Here is a 23,486-nt window from a genome sequence, read left to right as displayed (position 1 = left end):
AATGTGTCTGAGGAGGTAATCTTCTCTGGCCTTACTTTCAGCTGTACTAGTCAACTTCAGTGACACTAATGTCCCATTCCCAATCAATGAAGATGCCCCATGGCTTTGTGGCAGACAACAAGGGCATCTGGTATGTCAAAGGCATTTCCAGCTATGCTGGAAAAGACCATCCAACTCCGGGCCATACTAGCCTTCTGAAACCATGCCAGCCACCTTGATTCCAGTGCCGATGCCAGCCTCTGACACTTAACCAATGCAGAGAAGATGCTGAGCATAAAAAGGCTTCTAGCCACAGCCCCTCCTCCCTCTACCTGGTGGCACATAAACTGAATAGGGGAGGGTAAGCGATCTCTCCGAGGTGCCACCCGCCCCACCCGAAATGCTTCTCCGCTCCCTTACACCACCTGCTGCTAAAGACTCTCCCCCCGCCCCGCCCCCGTGCCCTGAGGTGACAAAGCAGGCCGTGCTAATGAGGCAAACGTCTGCGTCCTCTCTCCCTCGCCCGGCAACGGCAGGAAGCCGTCAGCGATTCCCGCACTAGAGGCCTCGTTTCTCTGCACCTGTTCTCTGGAATCATCCTCCTTTGCGTCCATGGGTGGCCCCTAGGGGAGCGCCAACTTCCAGAGAGCCCTGCTTTGTCAGTTCACCTTCGGAACTGCTCGGCCTCGTCTGAGCTTTCCCACCCGCCTTCCACCACCCCGAGTTCTCCACGGGCCCTCGGTAACGCCCCCAGATCAGCTACCGCTTCTCTGCGATCGATTTCAAGAGTGGAAGGGCGCGGAGAAAAGGAGAGCGCAGCTTCTCCCGGCAGGAGTTGGAGCGCTTGTGCCTTCAGGTGTGAAGGTGTCTCTAGGTGCCTTTGGCCTTCTCCGTTTAAGAGATCCCTGCTCTTACTCCTCCTCCCTGTCTTTTCCGTTCCAGGCATTCTCTCAAATCAACCCTTCTTGGAAGGTCTGTTGAGATACCAGCCATAACTGCTGACTTTGCCTGGCCGCGAGTGGACCCTTTTCTCTAACCAAAACCAGGGACTTTCTCTCCTTTCCTCCTCAAGGCAGACCTCACTCCCCTCCACCTACCCACACCCACACGCCTCTCCGCAATCTAATAGCCGGTCGGCAGTTCCTCTATGCCCCCTCAGGTCCCCTCTTCCTGTTGCATGTGCGATTTCACCGCAACCGCCCCCAAACTACCGTCGCTTCCTGATTCCTGCCTCTTTCATACACACATAAACGCCCCCCCTTTTTTTTTCTGGGCGCCACGGCTATTCCGTGTGTATGTGTGTGCGCGCGCGTGTCTATATGTATGTGGGAGAGGGATGAGGTCATCCTCTTTCCTGGCGTCAGTCAGCTGGGTGGCGGCGGCAGCGGCGGCGGCGGCGGCGGCAGAGGGGCGGGCCAGGCGGAGAAAACGATGTGCCGGTGTAAAGACTGCTCCCAAAGCCGCTTCTGTCCGGGGCTGGGTGGGTGAGCGGGGCTCCCTGCAGGCAGGCGGCGCTCCAGCGGCGCCTGCAGGAGCCAGTGGCCCAGCCCCACAAGCTCTTTGGGAAACCTAACTGGGAGAGAGAATTGTCCGCCGAGGGAAGGAGGGGGCGGGTTAAAGGGTGCTCCCGGACTGGGTCCCTTTCGCTGCCGCCGCCGCTTTCCACCCGCATCATGGCCGCGAAGTCGGACGGGGGGCGGCTGAAGATGAAGAAGGGCAGCGAGGTGGCGTTCACGCCACTGCAGAATTCGGAGCATTCCGGTTCGGTGCAGGCGCTGGCCTCGGGCTTTTCCTCCGGCGCGGAGGGCCCCGGCAGCGCCGAGGATGACGAGTCTCCTGGCGGCGGCGGCTGCTGCAAGTCCGGCGGCGGGAGTCGAGGGCACGGCGCTGGAAACGGCGGATGCCGCTGCTGCTGCTGCTGCGGCCGCGGAAGCAGGGCGGCCGGGGGCTCACGGGGCTCGGGCGGAGGCTCGTCGTCGCTGTGTCTACGGCTAGGCAGGGAGCAGCGGCGCTACTCGTTGTGGGACGGACTCTGGATTCTGGCCGCCGTGGCAGTGTACTTCGCCGACGTGGGCACGGACCTCTGGCTGGCGGTCGACTACTATCTTCGAAGCCAGCGCTGGTGGTTTGGGCTCACACTTTTCTTCGTGCTGCTCGGTTCCCTCTCGGTGCAGGTTTTCAGCTTCCGCTGGTTTGTCCACGACTTCAGCAACGAGGACGGCGCCTCGGTGGCTCCTGCCTCCTCCTCCTCCGCCGGGCACGGCGAAAGCAAACTGCTGGTGAGCAGCGGCTCGGCCGCGGGGGATATGGATGCCGGGGCCCGGCCGGCCACACCACAAAGGCAAGCATCCAATGCCAGCAAGGGCAACGCAACGAATAGCAGTAACAGCAGCAGCACCAATGCGACCAGCACTACCAGTGGAGGAGCTGGAGGTGGCGGCTGCAGCGGCATCCGAACCCCCAAGACCAGATCTGCCTCCTGCGCCTTCTGCATCTGGCTGATGCAGTCTCTCATCCACATCCTGCAGCTTGGGCAGATTTGGAGGTAAGACACAAGTGCCTCCAACTAGCTTTTATGAAGTACCTACAGCTGGGCTTCAACGAAGAAATGGGGGTGGGTGGGGTTTGGTGCTTCTGATGGGTGGGAAGTGCCCTAGGCCACTCAAAACTTGTTATCTTCTAGCCACCTACAGGATCAAGGCCAAAAATAATTGATAAAACTTGAGAGATTGGAGTGTGGTGGTCATGTGGCACAGCAAATCTCACCTTGCTCTTAGGTGCAATAGTGCATAAGTTGTAACTGAGTGTATTAGCCTGTAATTTTTAATTGATGCGTTTGAATGAACTGACTTGCCAAGGTAGCTAATCCCTGTGAATGGTTATATGTGCAGTCAGATAGAATGAGCTATTAATGGAGTCACTTACAGCTGAAACACACAATGGAGAATTGCATTGTGTGCAGTGCATCCTCCTTGCCTTCTAAGATTGGTTGGTTTCAGTCTTACCTTAGCTTAAGGAGGCATAGATGTCACCCCAGTTTCTTAAGCAAAAATGCAAAACTTGGTGTTTGTTTTAAGAAGAACACATAGAAAAGTCCAATAACTTTACTAGATGCCATTCCATAGAGAAGTATTTCTCTGAAGCAGAGTTTCAGATACAGTTGTTATTTGTGAAAATTTATGCATAGTTAAAAGTAACATTGGAAATCGTTAAACAAATAGATTAAAGGCAGATGACTTTGAACTCTTGCAAAAGTGTATGCAAAATACTTAGAACAAGGAAGAATTAAAATTTGAAACATTATAAAGTCTCCAAAACCTGACTGTATATTGCATCCTAAAAATCCTGCACATGAATAGATTATTAGTTATTAGTTATTTTTATTCTTTATACAGAAATGGTAGTGGGTGTGAGTGTGGGTGTGTTTAGAGCATTATGACCTAAGGCAAATCTCGAAGTATATTTTGTATTCAGCAATCTTATATGCCTCATGTTAATGTAATTCACATAACACATTCTATAAATCTTGTTTTTATGTTTATTTGATAATAACACATTTCTGAACTTGTTAATGACATTGAAAACCTTAATTCCCGTACATTTAATAAGGAATAGAATAGGGTTATTGCATCTAATATATTGATAGTTTTATTTTAACTATAAACCCACATAAAGAACTATCTTAAAGATAACAAAAGATTACTTACATGTTATTGATTTAGTTACCAAATATATATTTCAATTAAACTTTCATTTTTCAAAATTTTAAATAATGTTTCTAAATAACTATAATAGCTAAAAGGCTATCATTATATGCTGAATATAATTCAAGATATTCTTATTCTAAAAACATGCTTACCTTTATTTGTATTCCAACCTATCTTAATAAAGTATATTTTTATTAAATTGGTCACACCCTTGTATTCACTGACATGAAGGAAGCATGACCATTCTCCAAGGCTGCTGTTGTGTCCTGACCTTGGGTTGGGGTGGGAACTAGGGAGTCATATAAGGTTTGAATGCATTAAACAGGTCAATGATGTTCCAAGTAGGATTTTTAAGTGTATGTTGTAATATAAGGCTCAGGCTTTCAGACAAAATTGTGTGAAAAAGGAAGCCCTTAAATTAAGAAGCAATATCTATGCCATATAAAAAAGGAAGAAGATAGAATTATTGGTTATATATTAAGGTAAGAAATACATTATCTGGGTCAAATTTTGAGGCATGCCTCAAAATTTTATTTTTATTATAAGTATGGGTTTCAATATTTCTTACTCATCAGCCAGACATATGAACAGGCACTCAGTGAATATTTAATGTGTGGAAAATGAGAAGAATTTTGTATGTACAGGAATTAGGTTAATTTCAATTTTAAAAGCCTTTTTTCCCCACAGAGATGGTTAGAAATGATTGTGTTGGTAAAAACGGCAAGCTTTATAACTGTTGTGTGATTGGGACCAGTGACTAAGTTTCAAAAAGCATACATTCATTGTTATAGACAAGTATTCTTATTAAATACTTATTTCTCCGATTTATACAAGAGAAAACGACGGACAGTCGGTTATATGGAAAATTTAATCTTGCTGAGAATTGTTTTGCAAACATAATTCCAGTAAAATTCAACTGAAAAAGATTTATTTCCAAATAATATATGATATAATTTATTATTGCAGTACAATGTTTAATTTTTGATGGTGATATTCATTCTATCTATTAATCTATCTATCTATCATCTATCATTTATCACCTATCTATCGTCTTTGTATCTGTCACTAAAATGGAATTGGGATTAGATGCTCTTTAAGAACTGTTTAGGATGAATTTTTCACAGGCTTGTTGACCTTAGTAATAGGATGACAAAATAAATGGAAATACTAAAACATATTGTGGAAGAGGGAGTAGCAATAGGAACAGCAAATGAAAACTACTATTTCTATGAAGTTTCTTCACTCAACTGTCCCATTTATTAACATTTCTTTTTGAGTTTAGAGGTTGGTAAGAAAATGGTAAAAAGTGTCCAATCACTACCAAGGTAGAAAACCAACACAAACAAACACACTGTTATAATTGGTAAGTCATCAAGGGAAAGCAGGAAACACTTTACACAGGAAAATCACCAAAAGGATAACTGCTTTAGTTGGCCATTGCAATAATCTAGTCATTACTGCAAAAGCCACCTTGCAATTCCTATAACCGAGAACACAAGGTAAAAGGAATGAAAGAGAAAATAAGGCTACATCACATATTTGTTCTTGCCTCTTTTCTTCCATTGAAAATTATAGTTTGGGAGAACTTTATAAACTTCCCACACACAATATGTAATTGGTTCTAATTTTGATATTTATTAAGTCATTATTTTTTCTTGAATCAGCTACACTCATTTTTCCTTAATGAAAATGCTATTGCTGAAAATATTTAAATACATTATTATGGTTGATTGCATAACCAAACAGAAGTTTAGACTGGATTTAATTTTTATCCATCTTTGCAGTCCTTATCAAATACCTGGGATAAGCAGGTGTTATTTGAAAGTGTCAAAGGTATCATTGTAAGATTTCAGCTATTCAAGTAAAGCTGCCTTTTACAATTGACTGGCAATTGATTTTGCTGATACTTATGGTGTCCAGGTGATGGTCCAGATGGTTTGGGACTGCACCCAAGGCACCTTTTACTATTGGTACTATCTTTTCTTTCTTCATCCATAGTCATTCTACTTCTATTTACAGGTATTTTTACATTTTTGCCATATATAATATGGCTATGGTCAATATATATGCATGGAGATTGTGAGTATAACCGATAACAGAATAACAGAGTTAATGACTTCTGAAGGCAAGTTGTTCCATTCATTAATTTTTCTGCCAGGAAATTTCTCCTTAGTTCTAAGATGGTTCTCTCCTTGATTAGTTTTCATCCATTGCTTCTTGTCCTGCTTTCAGGTGCTTTGGAGAATAAGTTGACCAGTCTTCTCAGCCCATTAGATATTTGAACACTGATATCATATCGCCCCTAGCCCTTCTCTTCATTAATCTAGATATACCCAATTTCTGCAACTGTTTTTCATGTTTTAGCCTGCAGTTCCCTAATCATCTTTGTTTTCTGCCCCCTTTCTAGAGTCTTGGTATTTTTTATATTGTAGCAATTGAAACTAGATGCTTATCAAAGTCACTTGGAATTTGATTATCTATCTCCTATTATCCAATATATATTCTTAAAATGATTCAATGCAAAAATAAAATAAAAAATAAAAAATAAAAGTATTTTCAAGATAATGAAACAATTAAATAAACTTTCAAATAAAATAATATTATAAAATAAAGCGAAATTAAAATAAAGCCATCAAATGCTAAGAATTTTCTTTAAAAATGCGTTTCATTTCATATTTAAAAGAGAATAAAACATCTAGGTAATTACTTCTGGGAAATTCTAAGGGGAGCTTAATTTTAGAAGTTCTATCTTAGTTTATCAACTGATTCCTAATGATAACAGGATCCAAACAACTGCCTCTGACTCAAACCTCTGGATATTTCTGAATTACTAGAATGTCTAGTACTAAGAAGTAAACCACTAATGTTGCTTGGGGTTTATAAGTCAGTCATTAATTCCAAGTATTTGTAACACTTCTTTATATTTCCAAATAACATATTCACTCAGACTATGCATCCTAGAATCTTTATAAAATAATTGCTTTCTTTGGCATCTTTGCTAAAAAAGACTTTATAAATTTGTAAATTAAGTGGAAGCAGCATAATTTTTATAATGGAAATAATTTGTTATGGATGTTCTCTAACTGCTACATTTTGCATCAACAGTAATTTCTAAATTAACTGTAAGTACAATTCCATGTTCCAATCTAGTAGATTCCATTGTAGTTTGGTTGGTATTCCTGGTGCCTAGAAAAAGCAGGTGAATTCAGGTGGTTCATTACAAAATGCACAGGCATCAACCATTCCTCTGCCCAGAAATAAATTATTCTTAGATCACAAATGGATGGGAAGAGTGGGCATAAGATGAAAAAGAGGGAATCTGCCAGTTTTACATATGCTTTTCTAATCTCTGTAATAAAACAATCCTATTGATGGATTCATTAAGCTTGTACCTGTAATTTGTGAGCTCCAGTATCCAATATCCAGTCTACATTAAAACAGACAACTGGTCTTACCCTTTCCACCTACCATCTAAGTTTCTCTGAGTTCTGATTTGTCTCTTCCTGGTTGCTTCTGGTGTACCATAAAATCCTTCCTTCCTTCCTTCCTTCCTTCCTTCCTTCCTTCCTTCCTTCCTTCCTTCCTTCCTTCCTTCCTTCCTGTTGGCATTTTTGTCTTTTTTTCCTTTTCAATTCCATGTTCCTGTTCCTTTCCACCCCTCTCTTCATCCTGATTTCTTCCTTCCATTCTCTCAAAACATGAATTGCAATTACTGTAGCTTCCGAGGTACAAGGATGTCTAAGAATTGCTTAACAGCTGAAATATTGCCAAATCAGCATTTCTGATAACAAAGAAGGGAGAAGGGAATTTGAAAGTTTCCTTTTCTGCAGGGAAGAGCTTTATGTAACTCTTTATCTCTCTCTTGATTCAAATGATGCATGCCTTCCAATCATTGATCCTAAGTTTTACAATAATTCTTTGCAGATCGCATTTGCTATGCATTACTGAACAAAGTATAATTTAAACTGAGGGTGTTCTAACTTCCTGGTGAAAATGGTTTCTGATCATTGAAACAATACCTTAGCTGATTGACACAGACAATACTGAGTTGGGAGAAGACCAAAATGAAAAAGCAAAGATAGTGACTGCAATTCTGTCAGCAAATATCATTTCTTCAGTGGTGATTTATGGCATCTATGTTATTATCCAACCATTTCTATGTAAATATATCTGTAATGAAGATAAACTATATCACCATCTACCTGGGTGAAATGTAAGGGGAAATTAAAGTCACAATGCTTAATGAATTGATGTCAGTAAATATTGGAATGCTATAAGAATTTCAACAACCTTGTGTTCATCTTTGGAGGAAGTTTGGGATACTGGTGAAGGTGCTGATCTAGAAAGCAGGAGAGCATGACTTCCTAAGTTTCCTTTAAGTTTGAAAGACAGCTGACTGACTTTAAGCCAGTTACTATCTCAGTCCAATCCAACTCACAGGGAAAAAAGGAGGCAGGAGTATTAATTATGTTCACTGGCTTGAGCTGTCCAAAATATTTTTTTAAATGCAGGATAATAATAATATAATAACACATTTTTAACAAAGCAATTTAATTTTTGAGAAAACACCAACCAATCTCTTTGCCTCAGAAAAACACTAATTTTACAAGCATGACTGGTCTTTCTAGATGCTGATTTGGGGATTTAGTTCTTTGGATTATGACAAAAGAAGTGTCCACCTTTCTGTTCCTCTGACTAAATCTGTTGTTCTATATTAAACATTGGTCTAATGCATTTTGCTGAAAGAGGAAAATAACACTTTAAAATCAATCTGTGTAACACAGATGTTTGCAGATAGATTGGCAACAGAGAACCTCCTGCAGGTTGTTATTTTGAAAGTAGAGCTCAACTGAGGGGAAAGGAACTGAAAGGAAAGTTGATTATATAGTAAACCTTGTCCTACTTCATTTGAGCCAAGTTTTATTTTCAGCAGTTTGTAGGAAACTGATTTTGGCAGCTGGGACTACCTTATCCCTAAAACAGGTCCTAGAAGTATAAGGCAGTGGTCTCCAACCTTGGCAACTTTAAGACCTGTGGACTTCAATTCCCAGAGTTCCTCAGCCACCTTTGCTGGCTGAGGAGCGCTGGGAGTTGAAGTCCACAAGTCTTAAAGTTGCCAAGATTGGAGACCACTGGTATAAGGGATTTTTTTTTTTTGACAAAGAAAAGATCAGGAAATAAAAGCAGCAGGGATTTGGGGAGTCATGTTCATTGTTATGGTGCATAATAACATGATCTTGAAAACCTATCAGTTTCTCTCTCTATAGGTCCAAGCAGTCCTTTTCTCAACTTCCACCATGACTCTTAATGATTCATTCATCCTTTTCCCATTCCAAGGCCACATTTTTGTATTTTATCAGAAGCCATAGAATGTTATTACACTCGCATATTTCCACCGTTTGTTTTAAGTGAAAAAATCACCCCCATGTGATGATGAATTCAGTTTGTCTAGTTCAGTTGTGTAGACAAGGACCCTTGGCTTATAGTAAATATCTGAATGTTTGTCAGAAAGTAATACACTGTTTGACTAAGAAACATATAGCCTTCCCTATATATTCAGTTTGCTTGAAAGCCAATTTGGTCTAGTGGTTAAGGCACCAGAGTGGAAACCAGGAGGCTGTGACTTCTAGTTCCACCTTAGACATGAAACCCATCTTCAATGATTTTGGTCCAAACACTCTTTCACGCTCAGGCTCAGGCTCAGGCTCAGGCTCAACTGATGAACCAGTTGGTCAATTCCTGTAGCAATCTAGGGGGGGGGAAAGGATTCTGCACTTATGGGAAAATGCTAGTAAGAATATAGATGTATGCTCAGTTTGATCCATCCTTTTTCTCTTGAGTACTGCAATGTATTATACAGAAACACATGTATCATACACATATTATAATAAAAAAAAATTTTTAAAAAGAAAAGACTAACATAACAAAGATCAATGACATTTTCTCAACTGATAAAAATGAATTCATATATACCATGATATAATTGTCAAATTATATAAAATACTTGCATTATAAAATTATCAAGAATGGAATCCATAGAATTTATGCAAGGTTTGAAGGTATGTCAAGCACAGTTAGTGCTTTAGTACTATTTTTTTAAAACACAGTAGAACTGAAGGAATTTAGAAATTATAAAGGCTTTAAATTAATGAACCAAATAATGAAGTTGTGAGAAGGTATAATATCTTAGAAAACTGGTGAGCTCAGTAATAATCAGGCTTTCTTTGTACAGTGAAACACAAATTATACATAACTTTCCAGAAATGAAATACCTGGAAACCAGAAATAGGTGTTTTGTTTGGGGGGGGGGTGATTTTTCAAGAGTTAATTTGTTAGGTATCATTAGATGATATCACTCAATGATTGGGGGACAAAGTATATCCAACTTGTTAGATCTTATAAGGTAGGCAGATGGAAGAGAGATTTCTCAAAGGGGCTATGCCATTAAGTGGCAACCAGCATATTGAAGCTTGCGCAGCAGAGGTGATAATGGGGCATACTGAGTATCAGGCTCAAAGGCTCATACTCCCTTTGCTCCCCCCCCCCCCCGGTGATTTGGGACTACATTATACCACACAGCTATCTGCTCATCACTGCATTATGGAGTCTAGAAAATTAGCAAACGTTATCTTAATTTTTATAGACTAATTATTACGTGCAATTAGTTATTTAAATCTTGTAAAATAGAGCTGTCAAACTCCCGGCTCACAGGCTGTATGGGTCATGTGCTAGCCACGACCATGCCCGGTTTATCGAAGGGGAAAAATTGAATTGAATTGAATTGAATTGAATTATTGCATTTATATGCTGCACTTTTCCCCGAAGGGGACTCAGGGCGGCTCACAATCCAAGTCAGGGAAGGGGGTACAGATAAGGGATAAAAAAAAGACGAACAGAACAATACACAATTTAAAAGCACACAACAACCATACCATTCGGGGGGGGGCAAAAGCTCTTTAGCCCCAGGCATGTCAGAACAGTCAGGTTTTAAGGGCTTTGCGGAAGGCCTGGAGGGTGGTGAGGGTTCGAATCTCCACGGGGAGCTCGTTCCAGAGGGTCGGAGCAGCCACAGAGAAGGCTCTCCTCTGGGTAGTCGCCAGTCGGCATTGGCCGGCGGATGGAATTCGGAGGAGGCCTAATCTGTGGGATCTAATCGGTCTATTGGAGGTAATTTGCAGCAGGCGGTCTCTCAAGTACCCAGGTCCAATACCATGAAGGGCTTTATAAGTGACGACTAGCGCCTTGAAGCGTATCCGAAGAGCAATAGGCAGCCAGTGCAGCTCGCGGAGGATAGGTGTTACGTGGGTGAACCGAGGTGCACCCACGATCGCTTGTGTGGCTGCATTCTGGACAAGCTGAAGTCTCCGAATGCTCTTCAAGGGCTGCCCCATGTAGTAGTCCAAACAAAAAGTTGTCCTACTTTTCCTTCTTATGTATATTATGCATTTATTTTAATTTTAATCCTTCTACTTGATTTCTTCTTATATTGCAATTCCTATTAAAAACATTTTGTACAAAATATTCCATTTACCAATAAATAAATTATTCCCAATATAGATGTTATAATATAGTATTCCTACTGAATATGAGTACCTCAAATTCTCAAGGATTTTTAAAAGACACGTTGCAATGAAACAATCATAACTTAATGAATAAATTAATCTTTAATGATAAAATCTATGTTAACCATAGAAGAATACTTTTATCTACTTTTTCTGAATCTGTTCTTTTAATAATAGACAGACATAAAAGACAAGATTCTCCATGTTTCCAGTAAGCTTCTTGGAGAGTCCAAGCAATGGGTTAAACTCAGCCAATCTGCCAGGACTTTAGCCACGCCTTTGGTGTTGCCTTGACTTGCCAGATTTTCAATTCAGTCAAAGCCCACTGGATGTATTTCTAGTTTCTCTTCAGGCTTTTAGATTGGCTTGAACTCTCAAAACTTCTGTATTAATTTGAACCTTTTTTTCCTTATTTTTCCTTCCCTAAAGAGCAGGAGAGGTGAGAAGTTCCCTTTGCATATTGTTTCTCTTAATTTCCTTTACCTTCTCGCTTTTCTCGGCTTCCACAGTGTCCTGGGCTTGCTCGGGTGCCACAGAGGTCGCTGGCAGCTGCCGGTGGGAGCATGGGGTTGGAGTGACGATGCCCACGCGATAGTGCCTTTCATGATTGTTTGTGCGATTGAATTCCCGGCAGGGGTTATCTGTTGCCACTTTCTGTGCTCGCTGGGGAGCCGGCTGTCGGTGCAGAGCCTCTGCACGCATTTTTCCACTTCTGATGGCCATTTTGGATTGCCTCTTTTTGGCGCGGCTGCCGTTTTGGTTTAGCTTTTTTTCCTGCCTGCCAGTGCCTTTCCTCCTGCCCTGCTCTCTGCAGATTGCTGCTGCAGACTACTTGTCCAGGCCTCTAGCGGAGTCTTTATTGGGGATTATTCCCTGCGGCTTGAGCTCTCTCCTGACAGTGAAGATTAGTCTCGTTGGTTCTGCATCTGTGCCAGTGCTGGGAGTAAGATTGACTCGCACCTGAGCAACTGCCTTCTGATTATTCCAACTGCCTGCTGCCTTCAGTGTCTCCCCTATTTTAAATAAGATGAAAACCTCTGCCCATTTGGGCTCTACCACCCCTGAGCAGGCTGCTCCCAATCCATCGGACCTCAGTGAAACTTTGTTCAAGGAGCCTGTGCAGGCTCAAGAAATTGTACCTATTCCCAAATTATTTCTCAATGTGGTACAGAAACAATGGGCTCAGCCAGCCACCCTTGCCACCCCTAGTGGTAGTGACAGGAAATTATATACAGTGGATGCTAGTCTGGAGAACTTGCTGAAGCTGCCCCCAGTGGATGAGCCGGTGGCTGCACTCACTTCTTCTTCCATACTTCCCCCTGACCTCCTGGAGGATCTCAAGGTGGAGGACAAGAGAGCAGAGAAGTCCCACCATAAAGCTCATCAGGTGGCCGCTTGGGAAATTAAGATGTCCGCCCCTGCTTCCTTCCTCTCTAGAACCACCCTTCTTTGGTTAAGACAGTTACTCACTAAACTTCCAGCAGGAGATACCAAGCTTAGGCAGGATGTTAACAAAATTATTGCGGCCACTAAATACATGGCAGATGCCACCCTGAAAGCCACAAAGTTTGCTTCTAGGGCCTTAGCTTCCAGCATTACCACCAGTCACCTCCTATGGCTCAGACATTGGAACATTGACATGCAGTCTAAGTGGAAACTCGCTTCCGCCCCATTAAAGGGAGGTAAACCTTTTGGGGAGGCATTAGATCCAGTCCTCATAGAAAATAGGGACAAAAAGAAGGTTATGCCTTCAGTCACCAAGAAGTCTGATCACAAGGTTTCCAATTTTTATAGGAAGCAGCCCTTTCGGGCATCTGACCAGCCCTTGACCTCTGGCACCTACCAGAGGTCCTACCCCCACAATACTGACAGGCCTCAGGACCGCCAGTCCTTTTGTGACAAAGGCCGCCAACAGAAATTCTCCAAGTGGCCCTTCCACGGGGGATCTGGATCCAGACCCTTCCATAAGTGACCATCAATGTAGGGCTCCCATTGGCAGGCATCTGCAACTGTTCCACACCCAATGGGAGCACACCACATCAGACCAGTGGGTACTCAAAACCATCCGCATAGGTCTGACACTGGAATTCCTCTCGCCCCGGCCTTGCCACTTCCATCAGGTGTCCCACCCCCTCCTGCCCTATAAAAAAAGCTCTCATGGAACAGGAGATCCTCCACCTCAGGGAGATCAAGGCCATAGAACTGGTTCCACCCAGTCACAAGGGGACAGAGTTTTATTCCATTCTGTTCCTTGTTCCAAAGAATTTGGGGTGTGGAGGGGCATATTAGATCTAAAGAAGCTAAACCGCCATATAGCATACAAAAAATTCAAGATGCAGTCCCTCCAATCCATCCTGGGTTGCATCAGACCAGGGGATCTGTTAACATCCATAGACTTGAAGGAGGCTTATCTACATGTCTCCATCCGCAAGGCCCACCGCAGATTTCTCAGGTTTTTCAATGCAGGCCAGCACTTCCAGTACAGGGCTCTGCTGTTCGGCCTGTTATCAGCCCCACGAACCTTCACAAAGATTCTGGCAGTGGTCGTGGCCTTCCTCAGATCATGCCCAGTGTGCCTACAATGTTACCTGGGTGACATTCTCATCCAGTCATCATCCCACCAGCAAGCAACGCTAGACCTGCAATACACAATGATGGTTCTTCGGGACCACAGGTTTTCTCTCAACCTGGAAAAGAGTCATCTGGTCCCAACCACCAGGTTGCAGCACTTTGGCGCTGTCATAGATACTGTTGCATGTCAGGTCTCCCTGTCTCCCAACCGAATGGTGAGCTTCAGGTCCCTCGTGCATCAGGTTCACCAGGAAAGAAATGTTCTTATTGTACAGCTGACCCAGCTATTAGGAAAAATGATATCCTGCCTCTCCATTGTACCTTGAGCCCGTCGGCTTCAGTGGCTCCTCTTGCCATACCAGAGGGCCAAACAAAGCAACTCTCCAGCCCTGATCATGGTTCCACCTCTGGTTTGCCGGTCCTTTGGCTGGTGGACGTGCTAATGAAGGGCTCCTTCTTCAGAGATCCAGCCTGCCTTACCATCACCACAGACACCAGCCTGTTCAGCTGGGGGGCTCACCTTCACAAACACATTGTACAAGGCTGGTGGTCGGCGCCCGAGCTGACACATAGCATCAACTGGCTGGAGGTGAGGGCAGCGAGGCTGGCTCTGCTTCATTTTCAGAGCATCATCCAGGGTCACCACATGATGATCCTCACAGACAATGTGGCAATGAAATCAAACATAAATCGCCAGGGGGGTACTTGATCAGATCTCTGATGGTGGAGGCCGAGTCCCTAGGAAGGTAGGTGGAAAGACATCTGTGCTCAATTCAGGCAGAGCACATATCCGGAGTGAACAACATCCAGGCGGACTGGATGAGCAGAGCCACGATGGACCATTCAGAGTGGTGCCTGGACCCTGACCTATTCCATCTTCTGTCTCAGAGGTTTGGCAACCCAGTAGTCGACCTATTCTCCATCCCCAGAGAACACCCACCTCCCAAGGTTCTTCACAAGGTTTTACAACCTGCAGGTGGAAGGTGTCAATGCCTCACTTTGCCCCTAGCCTCCGGGACTCCTATATGCCTTCCCTCCACTGCCCCTCCTGCCCAGAGTGATCCGGAAGATCCTGGAGAGCAGAAGTTCTACTCGTGGCTCCCTTCTGGCCAAGGAGAATCTGGTTCGCCAATCTGATGAGTCTGTCCATCAATCTACCTTGTCGGATTCCCCAGCAGAAGGTCTCTTTCAGCCAGGGATCTCTACAACACCCAGAGCCCCAGTGGCTACAACTAGCCATATGGCACTTGAAAGGGACCTCCTGAGCACGGGAGCCTCTCTGTAAAAGTCTTACACACTATTGAGGCATCCAGAAGACTGGCTACAACCAGAATTTACGATTTCACCTGGAGATCCCTTGAGAGGTGGTGTGCTGCACACGACATAACACCGACTGCGGCTACTGTTCCCCAAATTCTGGACTATTTGCAGGATGGACTTTATAAGGGCCCTTACATCTGCACCCTTTGAGCCTCTATGTTCCGCCAGCTTGAAACATCTCACCTTTAAGACAGTTTTCTTAATTGCCATCACGTCTGCTCGATGGATCTCAGAGTTGGTGAGAGAGAACTTCTGTCAGATTCATCCTGATAGAGTGGTCCTCTGTCTGGACCTGACATTTATTCAACTCCTGGTTTCACCGTGCACAGGAGGTCCTTCTACCGGATTTTTTTTTATTTAAATAATTTTTATTTGTTTTTTAAACAAGGACAAACATAAAATAAAAATAAAAAATCCCATCTTCCATTACAAATTGTAGAAAGTGTGTCAGTTGGTTACAGTATTTCCATGGATCTCTTTCATAGTCACTACCTGCTTTTCATATCAAATCGCATATTTTAAATTCATATTCATGTATATCACAATTATTATATCTCAACCTTAATTTGACTATAATAGTTTTTACGTCCTTTTATATCTAATATTCAAAATCTAGAATAGAATTATATAACATTCCATTAACTCATCCTAAAATCATCCAATCACAATACATCTTTATAACATATTCTAAATAAAGCTTTTAAACCTCCTCTCATAATCTCCATATATTGTTTATATCAAATTTAATATTATCAAACTAATATATCTATATGTATTGTTATCATTATTAATCATTATTTAACTATAACTATTGTCGCTTCATTTTATACATACTACTAATAAACTAAATGTAGCTTAATTTTTATTATAGATTTTCATTGCATCAACCTGTATCCCTCCAGCAATAGTACGGTCTGTTGCCATTTGTAGCATTAATGTTCTAGTTACTTTCTTAATAAATCTTGTATAAACCTCCCTGGCAACTTGCTGTTCCTTTCGTATCTCACAAAACCCAACATCTGCTCTTCCCATCAGCTTATCTTTGGTTATCACTAGTGCTTTTATCAAGATTTCTCTCCTTATATCTGTCAATTTTTCTCTCTTTTCTTCTTCTGTGCTTTGAAGTCTGGGGTAGAGTTCCAATCCATCCATCTCACCTTTCCATATTCCGCTCTTGCCGCTGCCAACCACACTCACTTTGTTGTCAGAATATACAGTTTTCTTATCTCTTTGCTCATTTTTTCTTCCATCTTTTGAACTCTGTCCTCCACTTTCTTCATTTGGTAAACATCCTCACTTTCTCCATCAGATTTTTCTGTTTTGTATTCCATATTCTCCAATCTCTTTTCAATTCTCTCTGTCACAACTAATAGATTTTGAATTTCAAACATAATCATTTGCAATGTTCCAGTTTCCTTTTCCTGCTGGGCCATTCTTTCAATTTTGCAGATACTGCCACTATGGGGTTCAAGGCTATTTTAATAAACTTCAGACAGGTTCATTTATTATCTTTCAAGTCAAAATGTTGTCTTCTCTCCAATAACTAGTGTTAGAACTTGGCTGAGTTTAACCCATTGCTTGGACTCTCCTTGCAGTGTACTGAAAACGACCCTTCAGGTAAGCCAATGGTCATTTTAAGTATGCATGCACTCAGAAACTCAGCAAACCTATTTTTTGAAAGTTACTGTGGATGGATTTGGGGACTGTTGACTTTCTGGTTGCATAAAGTTTAGAACAATAAAAATTAGGTCAATATAAATTAGAAAGGTATTCATAAAGTATATCACTATAGCAGTGACGTGCGGTGGGGTTTATGGCTGGTTAGGCAAGCGGGCAAAAGCCACCATGTCCGCCATCCCGCTCTATGGCGGACACGACGCCGGGGCTTTAAAGCCCTGCCGCCGTGTCTGCCATAGAGTGCACGGTGGCAGGGCTTTAAAGCCCTGCCGCTGTGTCCGCCATAGAGTAAAAACTTCCTTAGACCAACAGAAGATTTTAAAAGCAGAGAGGACCTATGGAAAGCTTCAAAGAATCAATGCTGGATAGAACCAAAGCCGCCCTGCCGCCCCGGCACTAGAGGGAAAAGCCACTCTGCCGCTATGTCCAACAGCCCTGCCGGCTGCTATGTCCCACATAAAAAATAAAGTGCCAGCCTGCAAGCCAGTAGAGGTAGGTAAAACACACACACACACACACACACACACACACACTACTTACAATAATACAATTACTTACAAATTACATTAATTTTGAATTCTTCCCCCCCCTCCCTCCGACCCACATAGCTTTTCCAGCTGTGACACAGAGGATTTCAACTCTGCTCTTGTCTGCCATGATGAAAATGTAAAAATGTAAAAAGAAACAGGCAGGAGCTGCTGAAGTCAGGCTGGGTTAGCTACTGCCAGAGTCTCCAATAGATGACTCTGCTTAACTGTTTAAAAAAAGCCTCTAAAAAAGTGCTTTCTACAGCAGGAGGCGAGAGAACCATGTGCCTCATCTACATAAGGAATTTTTCGGCTTTTAACCCTTGCTTAACACTGCTCAAGTGATCATAAAGATAGACTAAATGAGGCACATAGTTCTCTCACCTCCTCCTGTAGAGGGCACTTTTTTAGAGGCTTTTTTAAACAGTTAAGCACTAAGCAGTCATCCACTGTGACTCTGGCAGCAACTACCTCAGCCTTTTTCCTTTTAATTTTTCTTTTCTTTTCATGATGACAGTGGTGAGGCCCTGCCTCCCCTGACTGCACTTCACTGCACTACAGTTTGATTCTTTGCCTACAGAATATTAGTATATGAAGTTTTATTTTGTTTTATATATGCAAACTTAACAATTTTATCAATGTCACTATGATAACTACATCTTTTAAATCTTTGTTGGATATCCTGAATACATTTTTGCCTTGTTTTATTTGGTACTCATTAAACTAACATCATATTTTATTTTATTGGCTGCTTTTACATTAAACAACTGTAAAAATTTAATTTCGATGGGTAATTTTATGTTTATATGCCTGTATTTTGAACTATTGTGACATCTACCCTTTTTGACTAGAAATACTGAGATACAGTATTAGAAACTACCTGAGCCTGCTATACAATAAATGCTAAAAATGTAATACACTTTAATAGCATTAATTATTTAGTCTTAATTTAATGTTTAGAAGATTGATTGACATGATATTTCACATACCATTATATATATTCGAATCCCAGTAAGGGTATGGCTAGCTGATGAGAGCTAAATAGCTTGAAATAGATCTATACTAGTCTCCCTTTATTTATTTATCAGCACAAATATAACACACACACACACACACACACACACATATATATACACACACACACACATACACACACACATATATATGTACACATCTTTTTCACCACACAAGGTCTTCTTATGCAGATGTTATTCTTAGCAAATATTTTGGTGGTAAAGTATAGTTACTGAGATTATTTCTTTACATTTTTCTCAGTGTTAAATTGGAGAACAGAGTATGATTCTGTGACTTTGCCAAAGATATTCTGTAGTAATCTAGGAATATTTTTATTTCACCATGGAATATTCAGAATCTAGGGCAGATATGTTTTTTGTACAGTCTTCTTTTTTACATTAAGCAATATTTCTATCTCATAATGTATAATGTGACCATAAAAACACAGCCATAACTTGTAGCTTTTTATGGTAGGCCAACTCTGAATCTACTCTAATTCAGAAATACATATATTCCTGATGCCACATACCTATCAATATATTTGACACATCTATAATGAAGTGTTACAAGTTATTACAGAAAAAATGTTTGTATTCAAAGAACGAATATGGAAAAGGGGATGCAAAAAAACTTCTGTCTCTGTTAAATTTTAGTTTGCTATTTTTAGTTCCTTGATGTGGTAAGTTAGCATCATTCTGAATTATTTCATTCATTCATTCATTTATTAAGTTTGTATGCCGCCCTATTCCCAAGAGACTCAGGGTGGCTAACAATAAAAAGGGAGGGGATACAAAGAATAAAATAAAAAACAACAATTTAAAATTCTACAACAGCCGTAACCTCGAATGGGGCTGGATAGTTCAACAGCCCCAGGCCTGCCAGAACAGCCAGGTCTTAACTGCTTTGCAGAAGGCCGGAAGGGTAGTAAGGGTCCGGATCTCCACGGGGAGATCATTCCAGAGGGCCAGAGCAGCCACAGAGAAGGCCCTCCCCTGAGGAGTCGCCAGCCGACATGGGCCGGCAGATGGAATTCGGAGGAGGCCTAGTCTGTGGGATCTAATAGGTCTTTGGGAGGTGACTGGCAGGAGGCGGTCTCTCAAGTACCCAGGTCCGATACCATGTAGGGCTTTAAAAGTAACAACGCACCTTGAAGCGTGTCCGGAGACCAATGGGCAGCCAGTACAGCTCGCGGAGGATAGGTGTAACGTGGGTGTACCGAGGTGCACCCACAATCGCTCGCGCGGCTGCGTTCTGGACAAGCTGAAGTCTTCGAACACTCTTCAAGGGCAGCCCCATGTAGAGCGCGTTACAGTAGTCCAATCTTGAGGTGACGAGGGCATGAGTGACTATCCGAAGGGCCTCCCGGTCCAGGTAGGGCCGCAATTGGTGCACCAGGCGAACCTGGGCAAAGGTCCCCCTGGTCACAGCCGACAGATGGTGTTCTGAAGTCAGCTGTGGATCCAGGAGGACTCCCAAATTGTGGGCCCTCTCTGAGGAGCGTATAATTTCACCCCCCAGGCTGAGAGATGGAATAGCTGGACCATCTTTGTGAGGGAGCATCAATAGCCACTCGGTCTTGTCGGGATTGAGCGCCAGCTTGTTCGTTCCCATCCAGACCCTGACAGCCTCCAGGCACTGGCACATCACTTCTACCGCTTCACTGAGTTGGCACGGGGTGGACAGATACAACTGTGTATCCACATATTGATGATATTTAATCCTGTGCCGGTGTATGATCTCACCCAGCGGCTTCATGTAGATGTTGAATAGGACAGGACTGAACCCTGCAGCACCCCATAATTGAGGGGCCTAGGTGTCGATCTCTGCCCTCCAACCAACACCGACTGCGACCTGTCCAAGAGGTAGGAGGAGAACCACTGAAGAACGGTGCCTCCCACTCCCACCTCCCACAACCATCGCAGAAGGACACCATGGTCGATGGTATCGAAGGCCACTGAGAGGTCAAGAAGCACAAGGATAGAGGCGTGGCCCCTATCCCTGGCTCACCAGAGATCATCGATCAGCGCGACCAAAGCAGTTTCCGTGTTGTAACCAGGCCTGAAACCGGACTGAAAGGGATCCAGATAATCAGTTTCATCCAAGGATCGTCGGAGTTGAAAGGCCACCACTTTCTCAACAACCTTCCCAACAAAGGGGAGGTTGGAGACTGGACGATAGTTACTCAAGATGGCTGGATCCAGAGAAGGTTTCTTCAGGAGGGGTCTCACCACTGGATCCTTTAGGAGGTGCGGGAAGGACCCCTCCCGGAGAGAGGTGTTAACTATCGTCTGGATCCAGCTACATGTCACCTCCCTGCTGGTCAAGACCAGTATACAGGTGGAGGCACTTCATCAGGAGCGGCAAGTTGAAACTCGCTCCATAAAATTCGCTCAGGACCTTCCCCTGGTACCTCGGCTGGTACCGTGCAATTGGAGTCCAAATCTGTCCGAATCCGAGCGACTTTATCCTAGAGTTTTAGCTATAAGAGCCAGGCAGTGCTTTAATTTTGATTGGAAGAGAAGTTCTGGAACATGCAGGGATGTGAACACAATGCTTTAACACATGCCTATGACTTATTATATGGCCTGCATTTGTTTCTAGGATTTTTCAACTGCTAAAAGCCTTCAAATTAAACCAAATCCTTTAATCAAATCTAAAGCACTTCACAGCACTATTAGTTCAATTTTATTAGTCCAATTTTTTGTTATCTGAACATTTGGTAAGCATTCTGTCCACCCTTTCTTTCAAGTCATTGAAATGAAAATGTTGAAAAGTATATGATTCAGCACTAAATCTTGATATACCTCACTTGATTTCTTTCTCTAGCTGGTGAGGAACCACTGATAAAAATTCTTTGAATATGATTTTCAAATCAGTTGTATATCCATTGTGTTGTCATGGTTTGTAATCCGTATTTAACTAGGTGGTAAGCAGAATGCTGTGGAATACTTTCACAAATACTTTGTTGCAATTAATTATTGAAGTTTAATATATACTACGCCTATTTGGAGGGGTACTATTTCTTGGGTTTTTGAGTTTCTATGAAATATTAGTGTCAACATTAAAAAAAACTGCTGCTGAATTTGGGCAGTAAAATCCTGGAATTCCAGGTAGCTTCAAAGAAGAAGTTCAGAGATTGAATATGGATCACGCAAAGCCCAATGTAATTTGATATAATTATTTCATTTTTAAAAAAACAGTCATGATAGTTGTTAGAATAGATTAATGTGATTTTTAGTTTTGATAATGTTTTTTTTCCAGAACAAAATGCAAAACTAAATAATTTATATCTGTCAGAGTATTGCGCAGTTCAATCTTCAGAGCAAATGAAGTGTTGCTATGTCACCAGCACTCTCAGAGTATATTAACCATAACCCACAAATCAGGATGATTTTTCTTCTAGTAAATTCTTTAAAAGACTCTTATGAATAGGGAGATTCCATGGGGTGTGAAAAAGCAACTTAACAGAATATATGTGAACCAAAGAAAAGAACACTGGTCATGTCTAATGTGATAGCAGAAATCATTTACATAATTTTAATGTCACATCGTCAAATTTCAAGAGAAAGTATTTTTGCAGTAGAAGATACAGAAGTCTTTTTTAAAAAAGATGTGCCAGGAAGTAATCCACAATGCAATTCTTTATATAAGATGCTATAAATCAGGGATGTCCAATTCAATTTCATTGACGTCACACCAGGGTTGTGTTTGATGGGGGGCTGAAGTGGGGCTGGCCAGGGTGGGCATGGCCAGCTCGACATCACTAGTATTGGGGGTGCCTGTGGTGTCCTGAGTGCTCTGCCAGCAAAAACTGGCTCCCAAGCTTCTATATTTCCTTCCAGATGGTAGAGGGTGTGAGTCGTTCCTCAGTTAGTTAATTCTCAGTTAATTCTTCACCTATTTAAGGTATAAGTATTCTAAGTTCATTAAGTTGTATATTTATTAATTTATTTTTATTTATTCCACCTTTATTATTTTTATAAATAACTCATGGTGGCAACATACTTAATGCTCCTTTTCCTATTTTCTCCACAACCACAACCCTATGAAATGGGATGGGCTGAAAGAGAGGAATTGGCTCAAAATTGCCCAGCTAGCTTTCATGCCTAAAGCAGGACTAGAAATACAATACAATACAATACAATAGCAGAGTTGGAAGGGACCTTGGAGGTCTTCTAGTCCAACCCCCTGCCTAGGCAGGAAACCCTATACCGTTCCAGACAAATCCCTATCCAAAACCTTCTTAAAGACTTCCAGTATTGGGGCATTCACAACTTCTGGAGGCAAGCTGTTCCACTGATTAATTGTTCTAACTGTCAGGAAATTTCTCCTCAGTTCTAAGTTGCTTCTCTCCTTGATTAGTTTCCACCCATTGCTTCTTGTTCTACCCTCAGGTGCCTTGGAGAATAGTCTGACTCCCTCTTCTTTGTGGCAACTCCTGAGATATTGGAACACTGCTATCATGTTTCCCCTAGTACTTCTTTTCATTAAACTAGACATACCCAGTTCCTGCAACCATTCTTCATATGTTTTAGCCTCCAGTCCCCTAATCATCTTTGTTGCTCTTCTCTGCACTCTTTCTAGAGTCTCCACATCTTTTCTACATTGTGGCGACCAAAACTGAATGCAGTATTCCAAGCGTGGCTTTACCAAGGCATTATAAAGTGGTATTAACACTTCATATGATCTTGAATCTTTCCCTCTGTTTATGTAGCCTATAACTGTGTTGGCTTTTTTGGCAGCTGCTGCACACTGCTGGCTCATATTTAAATGGTTGTTCAATAGGACTCCAAGATCCCTCTCACAATTACTACTATTGAGCAAGGTGCCCCCTATACTGTACCTGTGCATTTCGTTTTTCTTGCATAAATGTAGAACCTTACTCTTTTCACTATTGAATTTCATTTTATTAGATAGTGCCCAATGTTCAAGTTTGTCAAGATCCTTCTGTATCTTAAGTCTGTCTTCTGGAGTATTGGCTATTCCTGCCAGCTTGGTGTCATCTGCAAATTTGATGAGTTCCTCATTTATTCCCTTATCCAAATCATTGATGAATATGTTGAAGAGTACTGGGCCTAAAACAGAGCCTTGGGGTACTCCACTGGATACTTCCCTCCATATAGATGCAG

At 42.2% G+C, this 23,486-nt stretch overlaps 1 protein-coding gene across 1 annotated transcript in view; it reads left to right on the top strand.

Moving 5' to 3' along the window:
• The first annotated feature begins 1,652 nt into the window (after positions 1-1,652).
• The window catches only part of XKR4 (XK related 4), a 99,442-nt gene continuing 77,608 nt past the window's right edge, over positions 1,653-23,486 (top strand). Inside the window, exon 1 of the mRNA XM_014051980.2 lies at positions 1,653-2,524. Within this exon, the coding sequence (XP_013907455.2) occupies positions 1,653-2,524 (872 nt within the window). The remainder of the gene's footprint in view (positions 2,525-23,486) is intronic.

Source organism: Thamnophis sirtalis, unplaced genomic scaffold (genome assembly GCF_051295495.1).
Source record: "Thamnophis sirtalis isolate CommonGarterSnake01/CBP01778 unplaced genomic scaffold, rThaSir2_p1.2 scaffold_2, whole genome shotgun sequence".
Classification (NCBI taxonomy): domain Eukaryota; kingdom Metazoa; phylum Chordata; class Lepidosauria; order Squamata; family Natricidae; genus Thamnophis; species Thamnophis sirtalis.
Note: the sequence above shows the minus strand (reverse complement) of the source record. Positions and strands in the feature narration are given on the sequence as shown.